This window comes from Python bivittatus, unplaced genomic scaffold (assembly GCF_059951505.1).
Source record: "Python bivittatus isolate LINGU-HERP-01145 unplaced genomic scaffold, Pbiv_v1 ctg000690_np1212, whole genome shotgun sequence".
NCBI classification, from domain to species: Eukaryota; Metazoa; Chordata; class Lepidosauria; order Squamata; family Pythonidae; genus Python; species Python bivittatus.
Genome location: NW_028277096.1, coordinates 6,318,262 through 6,341,946, shown reverse-complemented (window position 1 = coordinate 6,341,946; position 23,685 = coordinate 6,318,262). Strand labels below are relative to the sequence as shown.

General features: G+C 40.3%; 1 protein-coding gene across 4 annotated transcripts in view; it reads right to left on the bottom strand.

The window, feature by feature from the left end:
- Positions 1 to 23,685, bottom strand: part of PITPNM3 (PITPNM family member 3) — a 149,099-nt gene that overhangs the window by 14,181 nt on the left and 111,233 nt on the right. For all 4 annotated transcript variants that reach the window (XM_088152217.1, XM_088152216.1, XM_088152218.1 and 1 more), the window contains 11 exons: positions 21,073 to 21,262; positions 18,793 to 18,912; positions 16,041 to 16,222; positions 14,373 to 14,545; positions 7,928 to 8,098; positions 6,985 to 7,170; positions 4,697 to 4,845; positions 4,201 to 4,317; positions 3,148 to 3,264; positions 1,959 to 2,107; positions 1,002 to 1,151 (listed from right to left, as the gene is read on the bottom strand). In XM_088152217.1, the coding sequence (XP_088008343.1) occupies positions 1,002 to 1,151; positions 1,959 to 2,107; positions 3,148 to 3,264; positions 4,201 to 4,317; positions 4,697 to 4,845; positions 6,985 to 7,170; positions 7,928 to 8,098; positions 14,373 to 14,545; positions 16,041 to 16,222; positions 18,793 to 18,912; positions 21,073 to 21,262 (1,704 nt within the window). The remainder of the gene's footprint in view (positions 1 to 1,001; positions 1,152 to 1,958; positions 2,108 to 3,147; positions 3,265 to 4,200; positions 4,318 to 4,696; positions 4,846 to 6,984; positions 7,171 to 7,927; positions 8,099 to 14,372; positions 14,546 to 16,040; positions 16,223 to 18,792; positions 18,913 to 21,072; positions 21,263 to 23,685) is intronic.

Here is a 23,685-nt window from a genome sequence, read left to right as displayed (position 1 = left end):
CACCGTTTTTGAAGATTATTTCATGGAGCCCTGAAGTTTTGCCGGGGGATATTTTGCTAGCACTCCTGCCACCAAGTGGTGAAAATGTAACAAGGTATTTCCAAGAAGAGGTAAGCTTCAACTGATAGGTATATGTCAATGCATATTTTCATTTGGGAATGATTACCACCTGACTGCTTCATCAGAAGACAAGAGGGGCTGCCTTTCCAGGGCAAATCAGGAGTTCTCTCTGTCTGGAAGTCACCTGTTATTTCCACTTGGATCAACTTTGCATAGCCTTTGCACAGATACATCTTGTGTGTCAGTCATGTTCTTTCTTTGGCCGGGAGACCCTGCAGACGGTCGCTCGCACCTTGGTCACCTCACGACTCGACTACTGCACTGCACTCTACATGGGGCTGCCCTTGAAGACCAGACAGAAGCTACGGCTGGTTCAGAATGCAGCGGTGTGAGCAGTAATGGACACTTCTCATTGTGCCCATGCTTCACCACTGCTACACAAGCTGCATTGCCTGCCAGGTGGTTTCTGGGTGCAATTCAAGGTGCTGGTTGTTACCATTGAAGCCCTTCATGGCATAGGACCTGGTTATCAGAGGATCACCTTTCTCCTATTGTTTCATTTGGGCTGAGTGGGTGCACTCCAGGTCCCTTCTATTAAAGGCTACCATCCTGTGTGACCTAGGAGGCATGCCTTCTCTGTTGCAACCCCCATCCTCTGGAACAGCATTCCCTCCCTCCCAAGATATGGACAACACCCTCTCTCCTGAGGTTCTGAAAAGCCCTTAAAATCTGGTTTGTGTATGTGTGAGGGGGAGGGGCGCTGTCATGCTTTGTTTTAATGGCTTTAGTCTGGTCTGTCTTGTTTTGTATGCTTTTAATTGTTTTAATTTAGTACTATATATTTTGTAAGCCATCCAGAGTCTGCTGGAGTGGACAGCTATAATAAATTTAATAAAATAAACACATTTTAAAAATTTACAGAATTGTGAGGCGCCCTTCACCTGACAACATCAACTGCTCCGGCTCTGACTTTAGGGTCACTGCCCATGATGGAGACGCTGGCAGCAAAGGACCCATCAATGCTGAAGACGACACACTCCATTCCTCGGGGAAGGATGGTCAGGTAGCTTATGGCACTGCTCTGGTCTCCCCTGATGACCACGAAGGAACACAGAAAACCATTACAATACAAAGCCATCATACCTATTCAGATTGCCTCTTTTTTTCTGTTGAGATCAGAAGAGAAAACCTTCAGCTTTTCAGATGGTGCTCATAGCTTACTCAAACAATATAGAAATTCCAAGAAAGGTGTTAGCAGAGAGGAAGAATATCAAAGCATACCTTTCTCTATGGGTACATGGCTTTGCATGTCCCATTTTTGGGGAACAGCTAATAAGAAAGAGATGCCTATGGACTAGATCAAATTGCAGTGACCTGTCACCTTGTTCATTCTGCCAGTGAATCAGCTCAAGGATTTGTATACATATATACCAAACTTGTACTATCAAATTCCAATAGCAAAATTCTAGCTTTCTGTAGTTCTCGGTGACATTTATTTTTATAACAATAACTGGGAATGAGTTATAGATTCTAAGATAGTGTAATAAAAATGCAACATTCATTACAACAGTGATGGGCAACTTGTGGCCCCAAGGCTACAAGTAATCCCATTCAGTCCCTTTTTTGCAGCCCTTGGACCATAACTGTAAAAATGGATGCCAAAATTTCCTGCCATGATACAGTAGGAAACAGATGAAAACTGGAGTATAAACCCTAAAATAAATATATTATAGCTGAAAACAAAGAACTCCCCCTGCCAATTTCCAGCCTCACCCACATGTGTTGTAGAAAACTCTAATCTTGAAGAATTTGCTTACTGATTAACATTTTATTAGAGTAGGACATAACTCTCAATTTCCCAATAATTTAAGGACGTATTTCTATACTTCCAGGCTTACCTGACCACCATTTTAATAGGATAGACACCAACAGCAAGTCTTTTGTCTTTGGGGACATTGTATGAGATTCTACCACTACTATTGGTAATTTCTGTATCAAAATAGACCCAACGTCCAGAGGAAGGTTCAGTCATGATGAAGACATCAACCTGAAAGATGAATGGGAACATGTGGTAAAATTCTTTTATGGAATTAAAATGCAGTAACAGAGAAGGGTACGTCAGGCAAACAAATTTCCCTACACACAAACACACACACACAGAGTACACATCAAAGTTTATGAGGGATACGATATTAGTCTCTCAAAAAAAAATAGTTTTGCAGCATTTTAAAGCCTAACACATTTAATATGGCAGAAGCTTTGAGGATTAGTAGCCATTTCAGCAGTATGACATCACTGACAATTTTAGTCTGTTTTAACAGAAGCACAGGAAAAGCTCTCTGCTCTGTACTGTTCAATCTGCAGCTAAAGCATGTGTCCAATTCTAGATGCCACATTTTAAGAAAGACAATGCCAGATGAGGAAAATCCAGATGTGAGGGGCCTTGAAACCAAGTCCAATGAGAAATAGCTGAAAGAGCACAGCACGTTTATCCTGAAGAAGAAACAATAAAGGGAAAAATAATAGTAACTTTCAAACATCTGTAGGACTATCTTATAGAAGACAGAACAAAAATTTGAATCTACAAGATGTTGCAGGTCTAGAATATACGCTTTGCCTGTGAGATTCAATCTCTAGCATCTTTAACTAAAATCTTTCAGACAGTAGATTAATAGAAAGAAAGACTGCCTGCCTGAAACTCTGTGGACTGTTTCCAAGCAGAGTTGACAATAGTGGGCACAAAGAACAATAATGTGGCTCAGAACAAGCCAGCTTCCTATGAGCATCTTCTTGTATGGGGAAGGGCCTAATCAAGTGCTGTAGTAGTCTTTGTCTGCAAAAAACTGCAGGCCATGGGATCAGAAGCAGTGATAGGGACTTGAGGGCAGGGGAAGAGGTATGGCACTCGTACCTAGTTTGTGAATTTGGAATACAGTTAGCTGGTAGGAGAACAGAGTGCTGGACTAGAAGGGCTCATGGTCTGATCAGCTACAGGGCTCTTCTCACGTTCTTAAGGAGAAGGGCTTTCATGTCTTCAGTGGCTTGTGCTTAACAGGGAGGGAAGAAAAGACAGCCTTGGAATGTTACCTTTTCTCCTGTTAAAGCCACCATGTCAAGTGGTCCATACATGAACCGGCCAACTAGCAACTGAGGGCCATCTTCCGCAGCAATGACATCATTCGATCTGTGGTTTGAAGTTACATTCTGAAAGAGAAACAGGGAAGGGGATAAGGCAGCTGGATCATCCAAACCACTGCACAGGAGGGGCTACCCAACCTGAAAAAAAGGCAGTTGTTTTTGAATATATGAAAGAACAGACCTTTAAGATTAGGAGAAACAATCCAAAATCAAGCCTTATATGTTGACATGAGGATGAGCCTTCCTTGATCCTTTCCTTAACTCTGTATGTGTGCCTTCAAGTCAGTGCTGACTCCTGGACAAGTCCCTGCAGTTTTCTTGGCAAGATTTTGGAAGTGGTTTGCCATTGCCTGCTTCCTGACTGGCCCAAGATCGCCCAATGGGCTTCGTGCCTAAGGCGGGACTAGAACTCATGGTCTCCTGGTTTCTAGTCTGGGGCCTTAACCACTAGATCAGTATTGTCCAAACTTGGCCACTTTAAGATGAGTGGACTTCAACTCCCAGAATTCCCTAGCCAGCATGGCTGGCTGGGGAATTCTGGGAGTTGAAGTCCACTCATCTTAAAATGGCCAAGTTTGGACAACACTGCACTAGACCAAACTGGCTCTTTCCTCAACTAGACCTTTGAAAAATTAAAATTCCACTGAAGTTCGTATGCACAAATCTCAGGCCTTGATTGCTGCATTTATATTTTAAACAAGATAGGCTGATCAGAAGTCCTTCTGGCTTCCCTGCCACATATTCCACCCTTGAGAAAGTACCTGGCTGTGAAAAGCAGTTAAAAACATACAACCCCACAGGTAGCCTGCCTTAAAACATCAAAACAAAACAAAACAAACCAGGGGCCCCAGAAACACATCAACCCATTTTGATGGAGTCACCACTGCTGCTAATTGCTTTTCCCTTTTAAAAACTGATTTAAAATGGTTTCCAGCAAGGCTTCAGATCTTTTTATGACACATGGTCAGTTATAGAGGGGTTGGATAAAAACCAATCCTGTACCCTCAGTTTGACTTGGGTTCTTTTCCGTAGCCATTTCTCTCTGGGATTTGAAGGACTGAGAGTCACTGGATCCAAACTGTTGCTTTCCTTGACATTGATGGTTTCAAACCTCATCACCTGAAATGAAACATAAACATGAGAACTGCACCTGACACAGTCACTCTGCTAAATTAAATTCAAAATAATGGCACAAACGAATCTCCGTATGCTGCAGGTTTAGAACAACAACTTACTGCTAGCAACAAGTTCATATCCACTGGGGATGTTTGCATAGATCTTTTTGGCATTTCATTAATTTAACTGCATTTGCATATCATCTTACACTGAAAGAGTGGCTTGCCAATTTTATCCACATAGCAACCACATTAGTTAAGTGAGGCTGGGATTTCCTGCAAGGCCATCAATTCAGTTTTGTTGCCAAGTACAGATGTGAATTCTATTTGGATCCACAGATAGAGAGAGAAAGAGGGAGAGCATACAAGGAAGGCATCGTTACCTGTCTCAGAATGAAAGCAACCACATCTGTTGATTCCCAGTAGCTGGCATGGAAGAGATGTGGCAAAGCCACTGTAGGAAAGGCTGTGAGAACATCTGGACAGTACAAAACGTAATCTATTCGCTTGGCTCCCCACCATTTGGAAGTTACTGCAGAAAAACAAACAGGTATTTCATTTGTCTACTCCACATCATGGAAGCTTCCCAGATCCTACCAGAGAATAACACCAGCAACAACTAATATGGGGCTAGAGCTGGGGACAGGCAAGTTTTGAAAAATAGCTAAACTGGTGGAGATTTGTACAAGTATTTTGCATGGGTGCATTCAAAGGGCACCTGACTATGAACTGGTATCAAGTGACAGCTGGACTCTTTTTGGTCATGGGTTTAGCACTATTTTAGAAGAATGCTAAAGATATGTTCAAAGGCAACTAGAATAACAGCACATAGTCACATGGAGAGCTATGCCATGAAGCAGCAGAGAGAATGCTCTCTCTCTCTCTCTCTCTCTCCCCCTCCCTCCCCTGCTTCACTACGCAATCCCTCTGCCACCATCATTTGTCAGCTGCTGTGGACTGGCTTGGAGACCTGTTAGGTATGGGGGAGAGGTCAGATTAAAAGAACCAGACTCCTCATTCCTCTACCCAAATTAGAATGGCTCTGGAAGACAGTGCCTAAAATCCACAGATCAGCTGCTGTGGACTGGCTTGGAGACCTGTTAGGTATGGGGGAGAGGTCAGATTAAAAGAACCAGACTCCTCATTCCTCTACCCAAATTAGAATGGCCCTGGAAGACAGTGCCTAAAATCCACAGATCAGCTGCTGTGGACTGGCTTGGAGACCTGTTAGGTATGGGGGAGAGGTCAGATTAAAAGAACCAGACTCCTCATTCCTCTACCCAAATTAGAATGGCTCTGGAAGACAGTGCCTAAAATCCACAGAGCAGCTGCTGTGGACTGGCTTGGAGACATGGGTTAGGTATGGGGGAGAGGTCAGATTAAAAGAACCAGACTCCTCATTCCTCTACCCAAATTAGAATGGCACTGGAAGACAGTGCCTAAAATCCACAGAGCAGGACACATGCCCTCATTTGCCTAAAGTGCCCAAGAAATGCACCACATCACCTGACTGCACCACTAACAGAATGGTTAATGGTTGGTGAACTGTATCGGACTGTAAAATTTGTTTTGCAGTTCATTGGGAAAATACTGTTCAAACACTGGCAGAGCTAAAGACTTAAGGCTGCCTCAGGTATGGGCTGGAGATCAGATGAAGGCAACATCATGAGGATGTAGCAAAAAAAAAAAAAACCCTGCTGGGTTATGTTTATGCTACAGTTAAATGCCTATAACCTATAAATTGGTTGGGCAACCTGAGTAGCTAAATCAGACATTCTAAACATCCCCCTATACTCACCCATCCTTAACCCACCAGGAGAGTGGTTAGTAGTTAGTTTTCATGCTGGCAGGTGACACTTGGTGGGAGGGAAAATGGAGCCCAAGGGATCCACCAATCAGTTTCTTATCCCATATTAAAAATGTAAAGACAGCACCAATCACTTGCTTTATTAATGAGGCAGAACAGTGATCGGCAGTGAGGGCATTCTCTTCTGCTAACTCACACACTGGAAGACAGCACTGTAATATGGCTGTCCAGCTATGCCTAAAAGCCAAAACAAAACAGGCTACTGCTTATCTCTGAAACAAACCCACAATAAATGGATGTGGAAATGTCAGCAGGAGGGAGCAGAGTGAACTTCTCAAAAGAGAGGTCCAGGGGCAAAAGCTAGGTGTAGCTGTTGACAAAGGCTTTTCTTGAGTTATTTCACCAAATTGCCAATGGTAAGCCAAGCCAAACCAGGCAAGACTTCACAAGGAGAAAGCTACCAGTAACTAGTAGTCCAAAATGAATGGCCGGCCATCCATCCATCCATCTATCTTATATAGTTATATGCCTATGCTTTAGGCAAATATAATGCTTCCACTATTAGAGGAACCATACATCTCAATACCAGTTTTGGGAGAATGCAGCAGGAGGTTTGCTTGCATTCAGGCTTTGCTCGTGTGAGTTAACACTGTGGAAAGTGAAGGCTAGACTAGCAGGCCTTTATAGTCGTAAAGTGACACACTTGTGTCATCATTTCATTTCTTGAGAATGATAACCTACAAAAGACTGGATTTTTTAAACTGGCTATGTAACTACAGTGCTGTTGCATTTTACCAGATTGTTTCTGCGCCACATGTCCATATATAAAAGTCATTTTTAGTGTTAACCACTAACTGCACTCACTGTTTGCTATGTTGCTGGACAATAAGCTCTCCGTTGACCCAGAGCTCTCACTGTTGCTGCTGGCCATGCTCCCTCTTCGCACTTTCCCTTGCACAGCATTTGGGAGTGCTAAAGTCTCTTGTACGAAGGATGACTTTCCAGAATTGTCTTCAGCAAACAGGCTGCTATGGTAGTGGAGTGTATCAGCTGCAAGGTGGAAAAGAGCTGAATCAGACAGGAAGAAAGTTTTTGCAACGTTTTTGGTACTGAAAAATAGTACCAGATGTATTTATCAGCATAAGCATTTGGGGATGGAAGGATTATTAAGTGCTATGAAGCCTTTTAGGTAATTTTCTCCTATCTTATTTGATATTTCAGCCATTTAATTTTTTTTTAATGGGCACAGATATATAGGCAAGCCCAGGAAGGAAGAACCACACAGATTTCAGAAAGGCAAGCCAATTAAGAGGGAGTCTGAAACACTCTCTTCCTTATTAAAACAATAACAACTGGACTTTGGTACCATACTTTTGGGATACAAGGGCTACAAAACATAACCTTGGTGGAATACAAAAGCTACAAGTGACTGGAGGAGGGCACTTGCATTCCATGGCCTGAGTTGCTCATCCCTGATCCTATTAGCTAGGGTATGATGGGAATTAAAGTCCAACACATCTGGAAGACAATGGGTTAGAGAAGAGGTCTCTAATACGTCGACAGCTTGGATGATAAGGGTGCACGGATTGGAAAAAAAAAACTGTGATGTCAAAGCAAACCATGAGAGAGTACCTTGCAGCTCCAAAGACAGCATAAGCTGATTCTTGGCAGAGAGTTATTATTCATTCATCTCTATACAGATCATTTTACAAAATTTTCTAGAAGGCTGAGGCATGCAAAAGTACTTGGAAGAGAGGCTACATGGCTATAATAGGTTGTGAACTGTATAAGCCAAAGATATAAATACCTAAAAGGTGGGATCTTCCATCTCCTAAGGGATATCTCTGGTACCTTGGTACAGTACAGGGAGGCAGAAGATGGAATTTATTCTCTAATAATGGTTCCAGTCTGGAGGCAGAAGGGTCAGCTGAGTGGAAGAGGCTGTAAACTTGGCTGCAGGCTGGATGTACTTGGCAGACTAGACACAGGGAGAGAGGATGCCTCACAGTCAACATGAACTGTTTAAATATCTCTTCAGAGTACAAAAAGAAAATACAAGCAGTTATGGACTTGTCATTAAATTTCCAAAGAGATTAAATTTCCATGGAAGAGTCAAGTACTTTGGAAACAATGGAGTCAGTTCTGAGCTATCTACTCCCCTCCACCCCACCCCTACACTTTAGGCAAATATATTATTTATTAGTGGACATAAGTACTATCCACTTCGAACTGTTAAGAGGTTTCTGTGTTCTTCTTTCCCATAAACAATACAATTAGGTTTTTTAAAGAATAGCCTCTGCATTCAGTCACTTTAGCAAACCATCACAGGATCAAACCTTTTCTTCTTAAGATTTTAAAAAATCTTTTAAATCAGAGACCAGTATACCCAAAGAAGCCACTTGTGATATGCTGGATTTCACAGAAAGCGTGTGCCTGAGTGGACAAAGTTTGGTGAGTGTAGTGTTTAGAACACATACCAAATAAGATTTCACTAAAAGCCACACTTCATACATTATTTGAACAAGGTGACTTTCCATTTATTGTACCTTTACTTCAATATATAACTACATCTATATCTATATCTATATCTACGCTTCCTCTTAAAAATATATGCTGCAATTCACAAAACACATAATGGTCCCATTCAAATCCCAGTTCAACAAAATTATGGAAGCAGAATTGTAATATTGGTTTATTCAGTCACAGTTTTTTGTGATGTCTGCACTAGCAGTCTGCAGTTTAAGAGCTTGCTACAGAATTTCAGAGAACAGACAGTTAAATAAAACACATTTGGACCTTTTTCCAATTCATTTGGAAAGTCAATGGGAGGCAGCTGTCCCTGTCCTCACTTCCCAATAACAGTCTGGTAGCAGCACCAGATTGCACTCCAAAGAGATTCAATTAGAAAACTTTCTTAGACTTGTTTTGTTATTCTTTTTTATTATAATTTTTGATTATGCAAATAGGAAGAACCAAGAACCCTTTTTATGTGGTTGTGTAAGCATGTGCTTAGTGGAGAATTTAATATCCAGAGGTTGAGAATTTCCACCTCCCCTGTCTCATTCCAAGACTTAGAAGGCTAAAAAAAGTCTGGCTTGAAACTGTTTGTTAATGGAAGATGAGGACTGGTACAAAAACTGTGCAGTTTTAATTAAACATGGTTTATTCAGTAAACTGTGGTTAGTGCAATGTATGGACCCAGCCTAAGAATGAAATCACCCCAAATGCAGTAGAGAAAGGGCAAAGACTTGGGAAGAAATATACCATCAAATGAGGATAAGCTAGTTATGGAGGACTTCAACCACATTTCTAGTCAAAGCGTTTAAGATGGAATCATCATGTCCCCTTTATACAATTTTATAGAGATGAGAAACAATGTTGTTGTCCAGCTCCAGTCTTTCTTTTTTTCCTCCTTTTTTGTTACCCAGATAACTGGGTAAGGAATAAGAAAACAATTGCAGAGTAGCAGCATAATAATTGTGAAGTTGGGGATAGGGAGCCATGTAGTTAAAGAAACAGGGCACATCCTTGGAGAAGGTAGGTAGAAAGTACGATTCTCCTTTTTCTATCCTTTGACTTGCATTTCTATGGTTGCACAGCTGGTTCATCTCATAGGGCAAGGGGCTAAAACCCTGGTCTCCTTATGGTTTACCTTTTAAAACTTTTCTTTGTAACAGGATAAATGGAAGGCATTTTGAGCAGCTTAGGTTTCTAATTCTCTCTAGAGTTCTTAACAACCTTAATTGTTTCCTGAACAATGTTTGTTCTTTTTTAGAGTAAAGGAATTGTTCTACCTCCCTCATATCCTGCTGATATTAACTACTTAATCAACATACTTTATTATGCTATAGTCTTTTTGTAAAATAAGTGATTGTTCATTTACACAATAACAAAATGAAAATATTGGATTTTTTAAAAAATGGGATTACTAAGAGACCTCAGTATGGAGGAGGGATGCTGAATCTCTGTTAAAAGGCAAGTTTTAGAGCCAAATAATCAGCAAGAAAATCAAGCTGGCAAGTTTCCTATCTATCCTGTGAAACTGATAAAACTGGAGTTGTTTGATAAAATCCAATTAAGAAATTGCTTAGACAAGGGACTAGCTATTTTAGGGGAAATCAAGAGGACTAATATCTAATTGCTAATTATATTTATTTAGAAGTAAATTTAGTTGCAGTCTTCTTCTAGCCCCATTAAAAAAAACACTTTGAATCTTTTAAAAGCTGAATAGTGAAACTGTGCTTAACTCCGCTTTACTTCTGTTAAGTCTACTTTACAAAATAAGAAAAGAAGGCCAAGTGCATTTTTACTGGAATCCATGTGATAACAAACAATGAAAGCTGTCTTTTAATTTATAGAAAAATGTTTGAAAATAATAATTTTCTGCACAGTTAGGCAACATCTGGAGGTGGGCAATGGAATGACAGCTAGCTACTTGAAATCACTACTGTATTTAGTCTTTTTTCTGACCTCTTCTAAGCCAGATTGTTTATTCCCCTCTTTGTCCCTAAATTACAAGAAGCAGTTGTTCTATCAGTCAGGAATCCTCGGGCTGAAAAGTGTTTGAAGAGCAGTGGGAGACAGAGGCAAAGCTGAAGAAGAAAGTTGTCACAGGATACCTTCTGCAGAGGCTTCATATGCTCTAATACTATAGGCATTGAGCACCAGCAAAAAAAGGTACATAGCCAGACCACTGAAACCCAGAGAGTTCCTGATGTAGGATGAATCAAGCCATCAAGTGGTTTTTGCTTGGTGGTTCAAGAAGCTGAATGACAGCAAGCAACTCATGTTTTGCTATAAGCAGGAGCAAAAGTCAAACCAAAATCCTGATGCAGAATGCAAATGGAGTGAGTTCAAAGAATTTTTGTTTCTAGTGATAGTCAAAGGCAGAACTTCCAATATAGATAGGAAGGAAGGAAGGAAGGAAGGAAGGAAGGAAGGAAGGAAGGAAGGAAGGAAGGAAGGAAGGAAGGAAGGAAGGAAGGAAGGAAGGAAATTAGTTCAGTGTCCAATATTTCGACAATATTCCAGTAACAGCTACTAAGAATCAAGACTTCCCTGGACCACTTTTGGTTACCAACTTTTCAACATCTAAGAAGGAATTCCTTATAAACAGGACCTCACTTCTGAGCAAATATCTAATTATGAGATCTATTTCTCAGTTGCATGTACTACACCATTGGGCCTGAATCCCTACTCAGCTGTACTTCCTGCAGCTTGGCAGAATTTCAGCCTGGGTGAGGGGCCTTTAGCCACACAGCAGTCTGAATCCATTACTGTCTCTCTTGAGAATCAGGATTCCCGATTCAGGGATTTGTAGCATTGATTTTAGATATGATAATATCAAACTGGTCCTAGAAGGATGTTTCTAGAGGATACATGGCTAAAGTTTGGTGCAGTTCTGAGCATGTGTGAGTGTGAGGAATGGGCATTGCTTTATCAGACATTTGGCAGCACAGAGAACCACATATATGATCTTAAAGAAGATATGCAAGGGCAGTTAGCAAAACGTATATTAAACCTGCTGGAAAAGGAAGAAGGTGCTACAACAAAGGTAAAGTGACCCTTCCTTGACTCTCTTTGGTATAAGAGAGAAGGGAAAACACTGTCAGCCTTTCAAGGTAGGCCAGGTTACGGAAATGAATTCCACAAAAATACTGGAACTCGTTTTTATTGATTTACGCTATAGTAACAGAATTTTGAAAGGCAGCAACAACTTATAGCCCAATCATAAACATGTTTACTCAGAAGAAAGGTGGCATTAAAATATTACAAGCGAAGCAGAAGTATGTGTTTACCATGAGGAAAAGAAGAGAGGAGAACACCAACACTTTGTGGATGGAACAGAGTGAGATAATCAATGGCAATTGTAGCTTCAGAAGAAATTAGTGCTCTTCTTTGCAGAATAATGATTTATTTGTGCTCATACATCTGCATTTCATATTATTTATTCTCTTGTTTAGTGATGGCTGGGTGTGTATGTGCAGGGAGAATGAGGGATGGATGGATGGATGGATGGATGGATGGATGGATGGATGGATGGATGGATGGAGATTTAATCATGCCTAGAATTGGCTCACTGAAATCAATTGGGTTTAAGTTAGTTGGTCAGTGAATCCAGGTCCCACAACCTTTTGTTGTCCCACTGGTTTGCAGCAGCTTTGTGAAATGTTAGGAACAGTTATATTTGCCTGGTTAGTTCTTCCTGTGAATGAAAGTCAAAGTGAATTAATAATTAATAGGTTTTGGGATTCAATATGAAACTGAAGCAAATGTTCATGCCCTTTGAATAGGATAGAGGCCAAGAACAACCAGTTGCTTTCAAAAAAACCTTTAAAACATTATTAAGTATCACCCCTTTCCTGTCAGTGTCAACCCATGCCTGGATGATCATGACTATTATCTGGCAGAGATATCATACATCTGCATTTCATATTATTTATTCTCTTGTTTAGTGATGGCTGGGTGTGTATGTGCAGGGAGAATGAGAGATGGATGGATGGATGGATGGATGGATGGATGGATGGATGGATGGATGGATGGATGAAGAGGGAAGGGACTAAACCTGATGCTCAAGATGGAAGATGTTTACTATCTACAAAGCCTCAACAATCTTCTGGTGATTCAGGGAGGTGTCTTTTCCCTTGCCATTCCATCACACCTCCAGTTCAAGAGGTAACCTGCTGTTACATTAGAGCTACTAGATCTGAGCTGCAAAAGATCTAACTGTCCACCAGACAGCAGCAAAGTGTATCTTTTTGCCTCCATCTGATGGTTGTCTGGATTAGCCAGAATTATATTCTTCTAGTCGCCTCTCTCTTCTTCTCACTGACAACACAGAGGCTATTTATCCATCTGTTTCAGTTCTCTTTTCATCAGTGGGGAGTTGCTGTAACACTGACTTTTTTACATGGAGATGCCAAAAGCAAAAAACAGAACCTGAATACAAAACAGGCACTGCCCTGGCACTGAGCTATAGTTTCTCTCCTAAATTGGGTCCTATATTCAGGTGACTTGGAGCATTTCATCAACATCAGATGACCCCAACTTCCCACTTTTTCTCCTTCCAGAGAAAGTGGATACTTTCTCCATCCTGTAATCCTCTCTTTGAATTGCTACTCAATTTGAATGGAAGATTATGGTACAGGTGAAAATTTTCTTCCAGTTTTTTAGACCTGCTCCAAGAAAAACAACAAGTCACAAATTTTAACCTGGGCCTCCTTGTTTCTTGTTTTTCCAAGATAGCTGGCCAGCGAAAGGAGATGTAATAAATGGGCTGGTATTATTTGGTTAATACTTGTCATTCAATGCATCTCCTGGTGATGTACAACATTAAAATATAGTTTAGGCAATTACACATACATACATCTAACAATGAAGATATAGTAAAACATGCAAACTAGCTGAACTAGACCTTGAAAAAAATCTTTATCATTCCCTAATATCCCTTTTTTGTTCCAAAAACAATTTTTTCCTGGCCTGGATTGGCTTTGCAAGACAAGGCTGTTATTACTCAATAATCACAAAGAGACAATTCCAGCACCTGCCTATCTGGTGTTCCATCACTACTCAAAGCTGTTATAGTAACTAGATAGGAAGCTGAGCTTTAAAAACCAGATTAGAATCTCCCCAGAGCTAACAAAGCACAATCCAATGGTATTAATTGCTGTAGCATGCCTGGCATTTTACAGCAAATGTCTGCTCTGCCAGATCTGATTAATAAAACTGATCACAACTTTAGTGTTTAAAGCACATGTTGGTCCACTGGTGAATGACTTTCCACCAGCAATGGATTGATTCTTGTTATACAATTTAGCTGTCTCTTAAAACAGACATTCAACTTGAATGACAAGAATCCATAAAATGGAATATTTCAGATATTTTGATAGGGTAGACAATGTTTGCAATGGTCTCAGCTACCATTAATTAAAATCTAGTCTTTAACAAGTGTGAAAAGGTAGGAAGAAAAGCATAATCATGGCAATCCATGAGAAGGACACTCATTGTTTTGAAAACTGATGATTTGTGGATTTTGAGATGTTGGATCTAGCATTTGTGTGGAAAAATCCTTTTTTTAAAAGCATTTTAGAAAAACAGCACTGAACTTCCTACACAGTTAAACAAAATGTGCCCAAAGAAGTTTGTGCTCTCCTGAAGCAAACTGAGCAAACTGACCCTCATTCTATTTGGGGACATAAAAGACCAGATGAAAATAGCCAAGAACAGCTGTCAGCTGATGGGCAATCACTCACCTTCCAGACTGGGCAGCACTGTCCTCCGCATAGCCAGCACCAAACCGAGGGGTGAGCCAAAGAGGAAGAAGTCAGACACTTCAAATTCAAATCGCCCCAAATTAACTTCCAACATGTTGGAAGTGTTCGCTGGGGGAAAATCTGCATCCTCATTCAACATTGTTGAGTGGATGCTGGGAAAGAGAGGGAGAAGAGTGAGAGAACATGGCTCTATTCCACAATGCTGAAACTTGAGGCTGAATTCAACAAAAAAAAAGACCAAATATGTTTAAGGGTTGTAAATATACTGGCAAGTACATCAACATATAAAGAATGGGAATGAGTGTTTTGCATTTGTGGACTAAATTTCAGCACAAGAGACAGAGAGAAGCAGGTTTGCCGTCATCACTCAGGAGAACAGTTTAGCTTCTAGGAGGCCCTAGGACTGATGCTATTTTGGAAGTAGGCAAAATATTTTTGTTTGTGTTTATGCACTTTTGTGGGTGTGTGATGTCCTGATCTCAGTTTATTCCAAAACACTGGTCCTAAGAAAAAGACCAATCTCCTTTCCTTTATCTAAATCTGCCCCAAATACACAGGAATGAAATAACAGTTTGTATTTGCAAACACAAAATTCAGCTGATGAACAAACAAGGCAGCAACTAGTGTTTATGAATGCAGAATTATAGGCCACTAAAAACCTATAGACTTTCTAACACCTCCTATTTTTCCCTCAGTTATGAGGTTTGTGCCTTGTGTATAATTTATAAAACACCACAATATTGTGCTATACTATCTGTCATGTATCTGCTGAGAAGTAATTGGAAAACCTACTCCCATCATGGTGCTTCATACATAGAAAGGGCTCCAGGGTAGATCCTGCTACACTTGTGTTCTTCAAAAGCTCTCTTTGGCAACCTGGGTGAGAAGGCAGATAAATAGCCAGCCCAGGCTGTACAGCCTACCAGATACTATCTATTTATTACTTTGTTTACATGATGCGCTACCACCCCATTGCAGCATTTATGACAAGTTGTACATGTTAGACAGCTTGTCCTGGGATCCCAAACCAGTCTATTATGTTCTTTTGAGATGGAAGAGGCTGTCCTATTGCCAGGATTGAAGCAAGATTTAACTCCTGCCTGGTCAGACTGCTTATTATGCATGGAACAGGAGAGGGCATCATATTGTCCTTTGTCTCAGGAAGCAAGATGCCTTGCACTGATCATACCTACTTAGTTTCATTCCTTAGAAGAAGCAGCTAAGACCTTTTCATTTCAAAAGAGAAATTTGACTGATCTATCTGAGAGAAATCATGTTTAACATAGTTTTAGTCACCTGGTGTTTTTTCCATCTGCATCACAGTTGTTCATTTCTTGATTTTTAAATATTTAATTATTTTATTGTTTTATAGCCCACCTAACTCAAACAATTCTGGGCAGATTACAAATTAAAATGATACATGCAACAATAAAATAAATCAAAGTGATAACAACAAATCAACAATAATAAAACCTCCCTCCCACAAGATTGAATGACAACAAAACTTGGCAAATACATTTTGTTTTTCCCCATTCTTAAACATCTCATTATGTAATATTTTTTGTTAGTCATTCATGGCATTTTGCTGCCAGTTCTTGCTCCTGCTTGCATGAACTAACACTTTCTTCGTGCAAGATTTTTGGTTACCTGGACAGGAAAGCATGATGGTGTGTTATGCTATCACACTCATAGCTGGAGCAGTCGCTTTGTTTCCGGGGCAGTGGTTGTCTGGGCTCTTCATTCTCCATCAGTCCTGAGATGTCAATATTACTTTTGCTGAGGCGCTTGAGGTCTCCTAGATTTGAAACTTCAGCTGAGACAGGTTTATCCTAGGGAAAGGGAAAAATTCATGCCTATGCTTGTGTATTGAAAGGGAATATTAATATGATGAGACACATGAAGGAGCTGTACTGCAGTTACAGTTTTCATCCCCTACGTTTACTGCAGTCAACAACATGCTGCCATTAAAAACTAAGATAAATCTGTGGCTGTGATGGAAGACTTGAGTGAGGAGGTCCAAGATCATGGGGGGGGGGGGAGAAGAATCTCAAGCATCTCCTCAGCCCACAGCCTGAGCATGTGAAAACTCAGAGGATGAGACGGGCACCACCCTAAGGAATTCAGAGTGTTTAGTTGCTGTTGATGGGGGTTAGAGTGAGTCTGGCGAGATTCTGTCTAGTAGGTGTAAGCTAATAAAGTAACTGAACTGTTCCTGGATCATCCCACTGAGTTTCTTGGTCTGAACCTGACAGTGGCAAAATACAGGGCTTTTGGACAACAAAGGAAAAACAAGGCTGCTATGCACAGTGCACCTATACAGTAAGATCATAGGAGTTTTGTACCATTTCACTGTCATGTCATTCCATATAAATTCTGAAACTTGTAGCTTTTTGTGTACCACAAATTTGTTCACAAATTTTTAAAAGCATGTGGAGGAAAAAATATAGCAGAGTGTATGACAAAAAGAAATTTTTAAACAAAGTTGACACAGGACGTAGGGTTTATCACTGCAATAGCTTGTTAAAACTGCATCATTCATCTTTTTCCCCCCTAAATCCATTCACCATCTCTTATTCAGATTTTAAACCCTTAGAAGGGATAACCCTATGTACTCTTTTTCCAAATCACAGGGAGTTTGCAGGTTATGTCTAAGATAAATTCAATTAGGTCATCAAACACCATTTAGAGGATGCAATCTTTAATGCGGAGGATTAATAATCTGAAATTTCCTATAGATATTCCTTTATATTCTGCTGAATTCTGCCAATTCTGAGAAAGGTAGCTTGGATTTGGAAAAATACACCCTATGGCAGTCTTGGAAAAACAATCATCTCTTTTTTGTCTCCTGATAGATATCTTATCATTAATTGCTCAAATCCACAAGCCATCTGGATTTGGAATTTCTGGAATTTCAGAAAAAGTCATCAGGAAGCAGCTAAAGGATCAGTTGGTCTTTTCAGCTTTCTTAAAGACTCAGTTGACTGCAGTCCAGGTCTGGTGACTTCAGCATTCAGAACAATACCTGTGTTAGGGTCCTTTGCTGGGCCAGACCAAAAGTTATTCTACCATATCCACAACACACAAATATCCAAGGCATTAAGACCATTCATTGTACTTTGTGAATTTGTTTCCATCCTCTCTTTCAAACAATTTTATCTCTGCTCCCTTCTTAAAAGTATGTTTACTTCAATTCTAAAATTGGAGTATTCTTGTAGGCTGGTAAAATTAAAGTCTGCTTTCTTAATTTCCTTTTTGTGCAGTCTTCATTCCTTACCACCTCTCCAAAAAGCCTAAAACAGTTCTTAGCTTTGCAACTTCCAGCTGCTCTTTTAAACTTTCCATCTGCATTCTTCAGTAGAGATTTGCCATTGTGTTCTTCTTCTAAAATGTTTTGATGGGGTCAAAATGTTTAGGTTGAGAACTGAATTTAGTGCAAGATAGATGCATTAACCTTAGCAGAAGTAAACCTGTTTTCATTGTTTTAAAAAATAAATAAAAATCACACTGCCAAAAATTGTCATTCTGCTAGGGAATATCAGCAGTATGATCAGGGAATTCCAAAAATGGGACTATAGGCAGGCCACACAGAACTTGTGGGTATCCTAAGGATATTTTTAGAAGCTCTTTTATGTTCCATGCTTATATCAAAATTATGGCGCTAAAATTCATTCTTCTGTTAAGGTGCCATATTTCTACAATCTGTTCTTGGTCTCAAATACACCCATACACATATCTATGATAGTATCTTACTATCTATTACATACCACTGAGGTATGATTTGAGGATCCATAACATTGCAGTGATGGAATCTTAACTTGTTATGCTGAACCAAACATCAACAGGCAAAGTATGTGAAAATCATTATATCCATTTCAGGAAAGTTACACATGTACCAATTCTGTGAACAGATGTAATGGTATAATTATTTTAACTTGAACCATATCATCTCCTAATAATGCTTTTTCCCCTTTCTGATGCACACATGGTAAAAGAGATTCCATTATCTACCAAGTGATAATATCTGCCAAATATTAGCTTTATTTTAGCATTATGTTCAGAAAGAATTGCAGTTATAGCAGGCTATAAAATCTACAGCTTTCATCCTATGAATGATTAAAAAATTTCTGATTATTGATTTTTCTTGCACAGTACCAGCCTACAAGAATAATCAATATCCCCAAGAAAGTGGAAGTTAGCAGGTAACATGTTAGGAGATTCCAGGCAGTAGTTCCAACCATCTTGGACAGTAGCCTATAACACAATAAGGGGAGAACGAATGGTCTGCTAATGAGTTACCTGGGGAAAAAAAAATACTCTGCAGCTTTCCAGTTAGCAAAACTGCCATTGTAGGTGACAAGGTATGCAGTGGCTGCCTTCTCTGACACCCTCCCATGCATACCTGAACACTGCTGGTGCTGCCTCTTCTGCTGCTGACTTGGCTTTCATCTGCTAGTCCTGTGCTATAGCAAATGGCATCAAAGCCCAACATTCCTCCCACACAGTCCCCAACCAGGCACACCTGGAAGACCAAGAAGAAGCACCAAGTTTGTAATGTGGACCAATCAGAGAAGTCCACTTCGAGCCCTATGTAATGCACACACAAAAGCACCAAAGTAAGTTATAAGTTAAGAATGGGAATGCACTGGTTGGGTCCACACAACTCAGATTAACAAAATACAGTTGCTACATTCACAGACCATGTTATGATTAATGAAATAAACCATTTTATGGCTTCACAGGATTGCCTGCTTCACACAGCATCCTGACAGTATCTTGAATCACAAAATTTCCAATTATATTTTAATTTTATCTGCTGTGTTGTGAGAACCCAACCCCAGACACAGGTGGATCGCAGGTATATCACAAATCCTCCAGTCACACAGCAAAGACTTGAACACAAGGAAGATGCTTACAATAGGCTATGGCTTCTCACAGAGAGAAAATCTTTCCTGTAGTTACCATACTGGAAATAATAAAACAAGTTTTCAATATGTGCATTCACTTATATCAGCTGAATCAACAAAATAAAGAGATATGGTGAGTTTGTGCATAATCAGCAGCACATGAATTAGGCATAAAATACAGAGAAATTAAATTAAGTTGTTCACATTACTATAAAAATCACCTACAGGGACAACCCAAAGTTGCACTGGATTGCAACAGTCCTAGGAAAGGTTAATCCTTCCCCACAAGACACTTTCCTGGAGGAAAACATACTTTCTTCAACTGTTGTTTACTTATTATAAAAGAACCTAGTACTGGTTCAGGTCTACCTTCTTACCACCTTCTCAAGCCTGAAGAAACAGACCTCCATTAAACCATTATGCTATTTTATCCTCTTGCTTCTAGTTCCCCAGACACTGCTTTTTCTATTGCTTTCCTCCAAAGTTCTGTGAGAACTCAACCAGTTAAATCCACAGTCCAGTCTGACATGACAAGCAGGATGGCATGAAAAGGAGAATCTAGAGACCACAACTACTAAGCCTTTATTTAGCACCAGCACTGTGCAAAGGACATCACTTTTAACTTGTCCGTAGAAACAGAAGAGCAGAAAAAAGAGCGAGGTGGTTTTGGTTTTTGTTTTGCGAATATTTTGTATCTTCTTCCCTATGGGGCTTTCAAGGAAGTTAAGGAGGTTTTTCTCTTTTCTTAGCAGGACCCCTTGTGGAATTTTATCTCCTCTTTTTCCACATAATCATCTTGTCTGTGGAAATGTTTTTATTGCATTTTTTGAGGATCAACGTTGGAGGGAAGAAATGTTGCGTTAAAGTGAGGCTGGGCAGGAAGGGCTGCTGTTGTAAGAAGACTAGAATGGGTGAGTTTGTAAGAATCCTTAAGCTAGAATTCCAGAGACAATGTTCTTCATTCTTACCTAACCAGAAGAAGATGCTGAAAAATTCACTCCAACAGGCTCCCCCTCTCTTCCTGAATTGCATCTATCTGGTCATAAAATAACCATTTATCTTTAAGAATTGGTGATTTTTTTCTTCTGTCCTCTCTACTCTTCGGTATCACATGTTCTACAGTTTCCATTTGAGGTTCATTTGTTGGTTGAAAGGTGGGATAAGCATGGGATAACTTTAAAAAAAAACAAATGAGTAGCCACAAGTGGTCCTCCAATCCCCCTCTTTTACATGTCTCTGGAATTCTCCAAGACTGAGCCAGCAAATTTTGGTGGCATGACATTTCCTTCTTTTATTTCACAATTAAGCAGGAAGTTAGGCATGTTAAAAGTTTTAACAGACTTAACGCCTATTTTCTGAAAGCATTCCAAGCTCTCATATTTGCAAGAAGTAAAACTGGGGGAGAGAGAAATCCACCCTACTCCCTCAGATGACATCACCCTAGTACTGCCATGCCTCTGTAGCCCTCAGAAACTGAAAAAATAAGTATGGTCTCTAGATTCCCTCTCAGTTTAGTTTCAGAAGCTTCATACCAGCTATTCCAAATACCAAGGCTTCAGGAAGCAAATTATACACTGAAGCAAAAGTTCAAGGACTAGGAGCCTGATTATACTGTTTAATTTCTTATTCTGTTATTAGTATCAGCGGAGTATTTTCTGATTAAAGAAATAAAGAATTAAACATATAACTTTCATGAAAAAGAAATTTTATCAGTTACACTGTACTGATATAATGATGTCTTTTAGATTTTCCAGCAGAAAGAAGAGTGGTCATACCTGCCCATTAAAGCCTGCTCCATCAGGAGATCTGAGAAATTCGTTATAAACCTGGTTGGCTCTGCTGATCACCATGGCAACTGCATTCTGGTACTGAGGAGAAGAAATCGCCAACAAGGGCAAGGCGGCCAGAGGGATGTGATCTTCACTGCTACTTAGAGATGTCTCATCATAACTGTAAGGATTCAGGCTAAAGGAAGAGAAGGGGATGGCACTGCAAATTATCCGCAATTAAGAACAGGAGCATTGTAAATGTCAGTTACACTGAGTATGGAGGAAAGAGATGGCAATTTAAGACTAGCCAGGACACATTCAACTGTACTGACATTAGCGCCCCCCCCCCCCCGCCCCGGTAGTCCAACTCTTCAAAAATATTTTGAAGACCATCCATCTTCAGAGACTTCTGGTAACAAGAAGTTTTACTATTTTTTGTAAAAATAAGCCATAAGATATGTTTGTTAAGCCTCTGGTAGGCTAAAAATACCTATTTGCTTTGTTTTTAAAAATCCAAACTCAACTAAGTTGGCCATCCTCTGGTGACATCCTCATATCACTGCTATTATCTCTATGGCCCTTGGAGGCCAAAGAACTTTTTTCAAAAAGGCAGACCTGGGCTGTAAAAAGTGGGCTGCCTAGCCTGTAGCCATGGGTCAGGCAGGGAAGGAATTATCTCTAAAAGACCAGATAGGTTCCCCCGCAACTTTTTTGGGGTCTCTCTCCTTGACCTTTCATGCAGGCTACAAACTCTTTGCCTGCTTCTGCTTCAGAGCCTGCCCAGTCTCATACCAGCCTGCCCACATCTTACATACTAATGGAGAGGCTCTTCCTTGTGCTAGTTGAGGTGGACAGTATCCTGACTGATGTGAATAAGACTTGCCATACCACAAACTCAACTTGCACACTATTCCTAATGAACACTGCCCTCATCAACCTACAGTTGGCAAATATGGTCAGGAGCTCACAATCACCAGCTGAATCCCAGCTGGGAGGAAGCAGTACGGCAGGGAGTTTAGCCTCTCCAGCTCAGGAATAAAGGATAGAAGACACAGTCATTTCTCCAGATGCAGAGGTATGGGGAAAAAAAGAAAATCATATTCCTAAGATCTCAGGGGAGTTGGCATTTTTTACTGCAAAACATAGCACTTACTTGGTATCATTATTATGCAAATATACAACATAGACCTGGAATATGGTCCCACATAGTACAGCTTGACAATAGAAAGACTCTTTTTCTGATCACATTAAAATGTGGGACTGCCTATTTTGAGAGACCCTCCTTAATAGTCTTTCACTAGCTGATGAAAGCCTTCTTAATTAGGAAGACATTTGTTTTAAGAGCATGTAAAATTTAATTGATGTCTTATTTTTGCTACATTCTATTTTTCCTGGAATGATTATTCCAATTGGTTTTAATTGTTGTCAGCTGTCCGAAGAGGAGTACCAACCCCACTACATAAGGGGAGAGTGGTGGTTAGTGGATTACTAAAGAAGAAAATTTAAATGGAGGGAGAATAATAAAAAGCCAGATGGTGAAGTGGATACAACTTTAGGTAAATTGGGAAGGGAAGCAGTTACTGCAGCAGCCATGGTTGGATTGCATCTTCATCCTCCTTACTTTTGTGTTCTTGGTAGGGAGAAAAGATGTTTACCCTTAGTGTGGACAATTTCTGGAGACTAGCTGCTAAGAATTTTTGACAAAACATTGCTGCTGTATAACACACACACGTACACACACACGAAGGGAAAAGTGAAGGAATACGAAGGCATAGGAAAATGAACAATTTAGAAGTTTCAGTAATGTGTGAAAGCAGCTTGCTAATTGCACACTATGTTTTCTGCCTTGCTCTTCACATAGCTTGTACATTATGCTCATCAGCACAATGCAAATTCTGGGTGAAAAAAGGTTGGGAGCAATCCTGCCCATGTGGCTGGGCAAAACTCATCAATAAAAGTGTGGCCCCTAAGAAGCAAAGAAACTCCCATGTCAACATCATGGAGGGACTGAGCCATCAGTTTTCAGCAATTGTGGTAAGATAGGGCTCTCTGTGAAAGAGAGCTGGAACAACCCCCCTGCATAAATCAAGGAGGCATGGAAGCATTTTGCAGGCTGCTCAATTTGCAAGAATTAAAGATTTTCACTTGGCTCAACTTAGATTTTGCTTCACCATTTTTCTCTGGAAAAGCATATCCTTCTACTGTACTCCCTTTACTCTGTGAATGACCAATCAGATGCCACAAGGAGGCAGTATGGCACAGCACTTGTATGGGCTGGAGGATGACCTTGGTTTGTGGGCATCCAAACAGTGCCTACAGGAACAGAGAAAGCTGCCTTATACTAATCCAGACCATTGGGCCATTTAGCTCAGTATGGTCTACAGTGACTGGCAGCAGCTTTGCAAGACTGCAGGGTTTCCAAGCCCTATCTTGGACGTGGAATTGAACCAGGAGCTGTTGAATACAACACAGGTGCCTTACTGTGAACGGCATCCCTTCCCATTCCAATCTGAAGCCTCTGGCTGAAACACTGAATACTGTAGTGTGCAATCAGCTACCTTCAGCTGGGAGAGGACACTGAAGGTTCCAGAAAAATGCTCTTTTGAGTTGAGCCTCTCT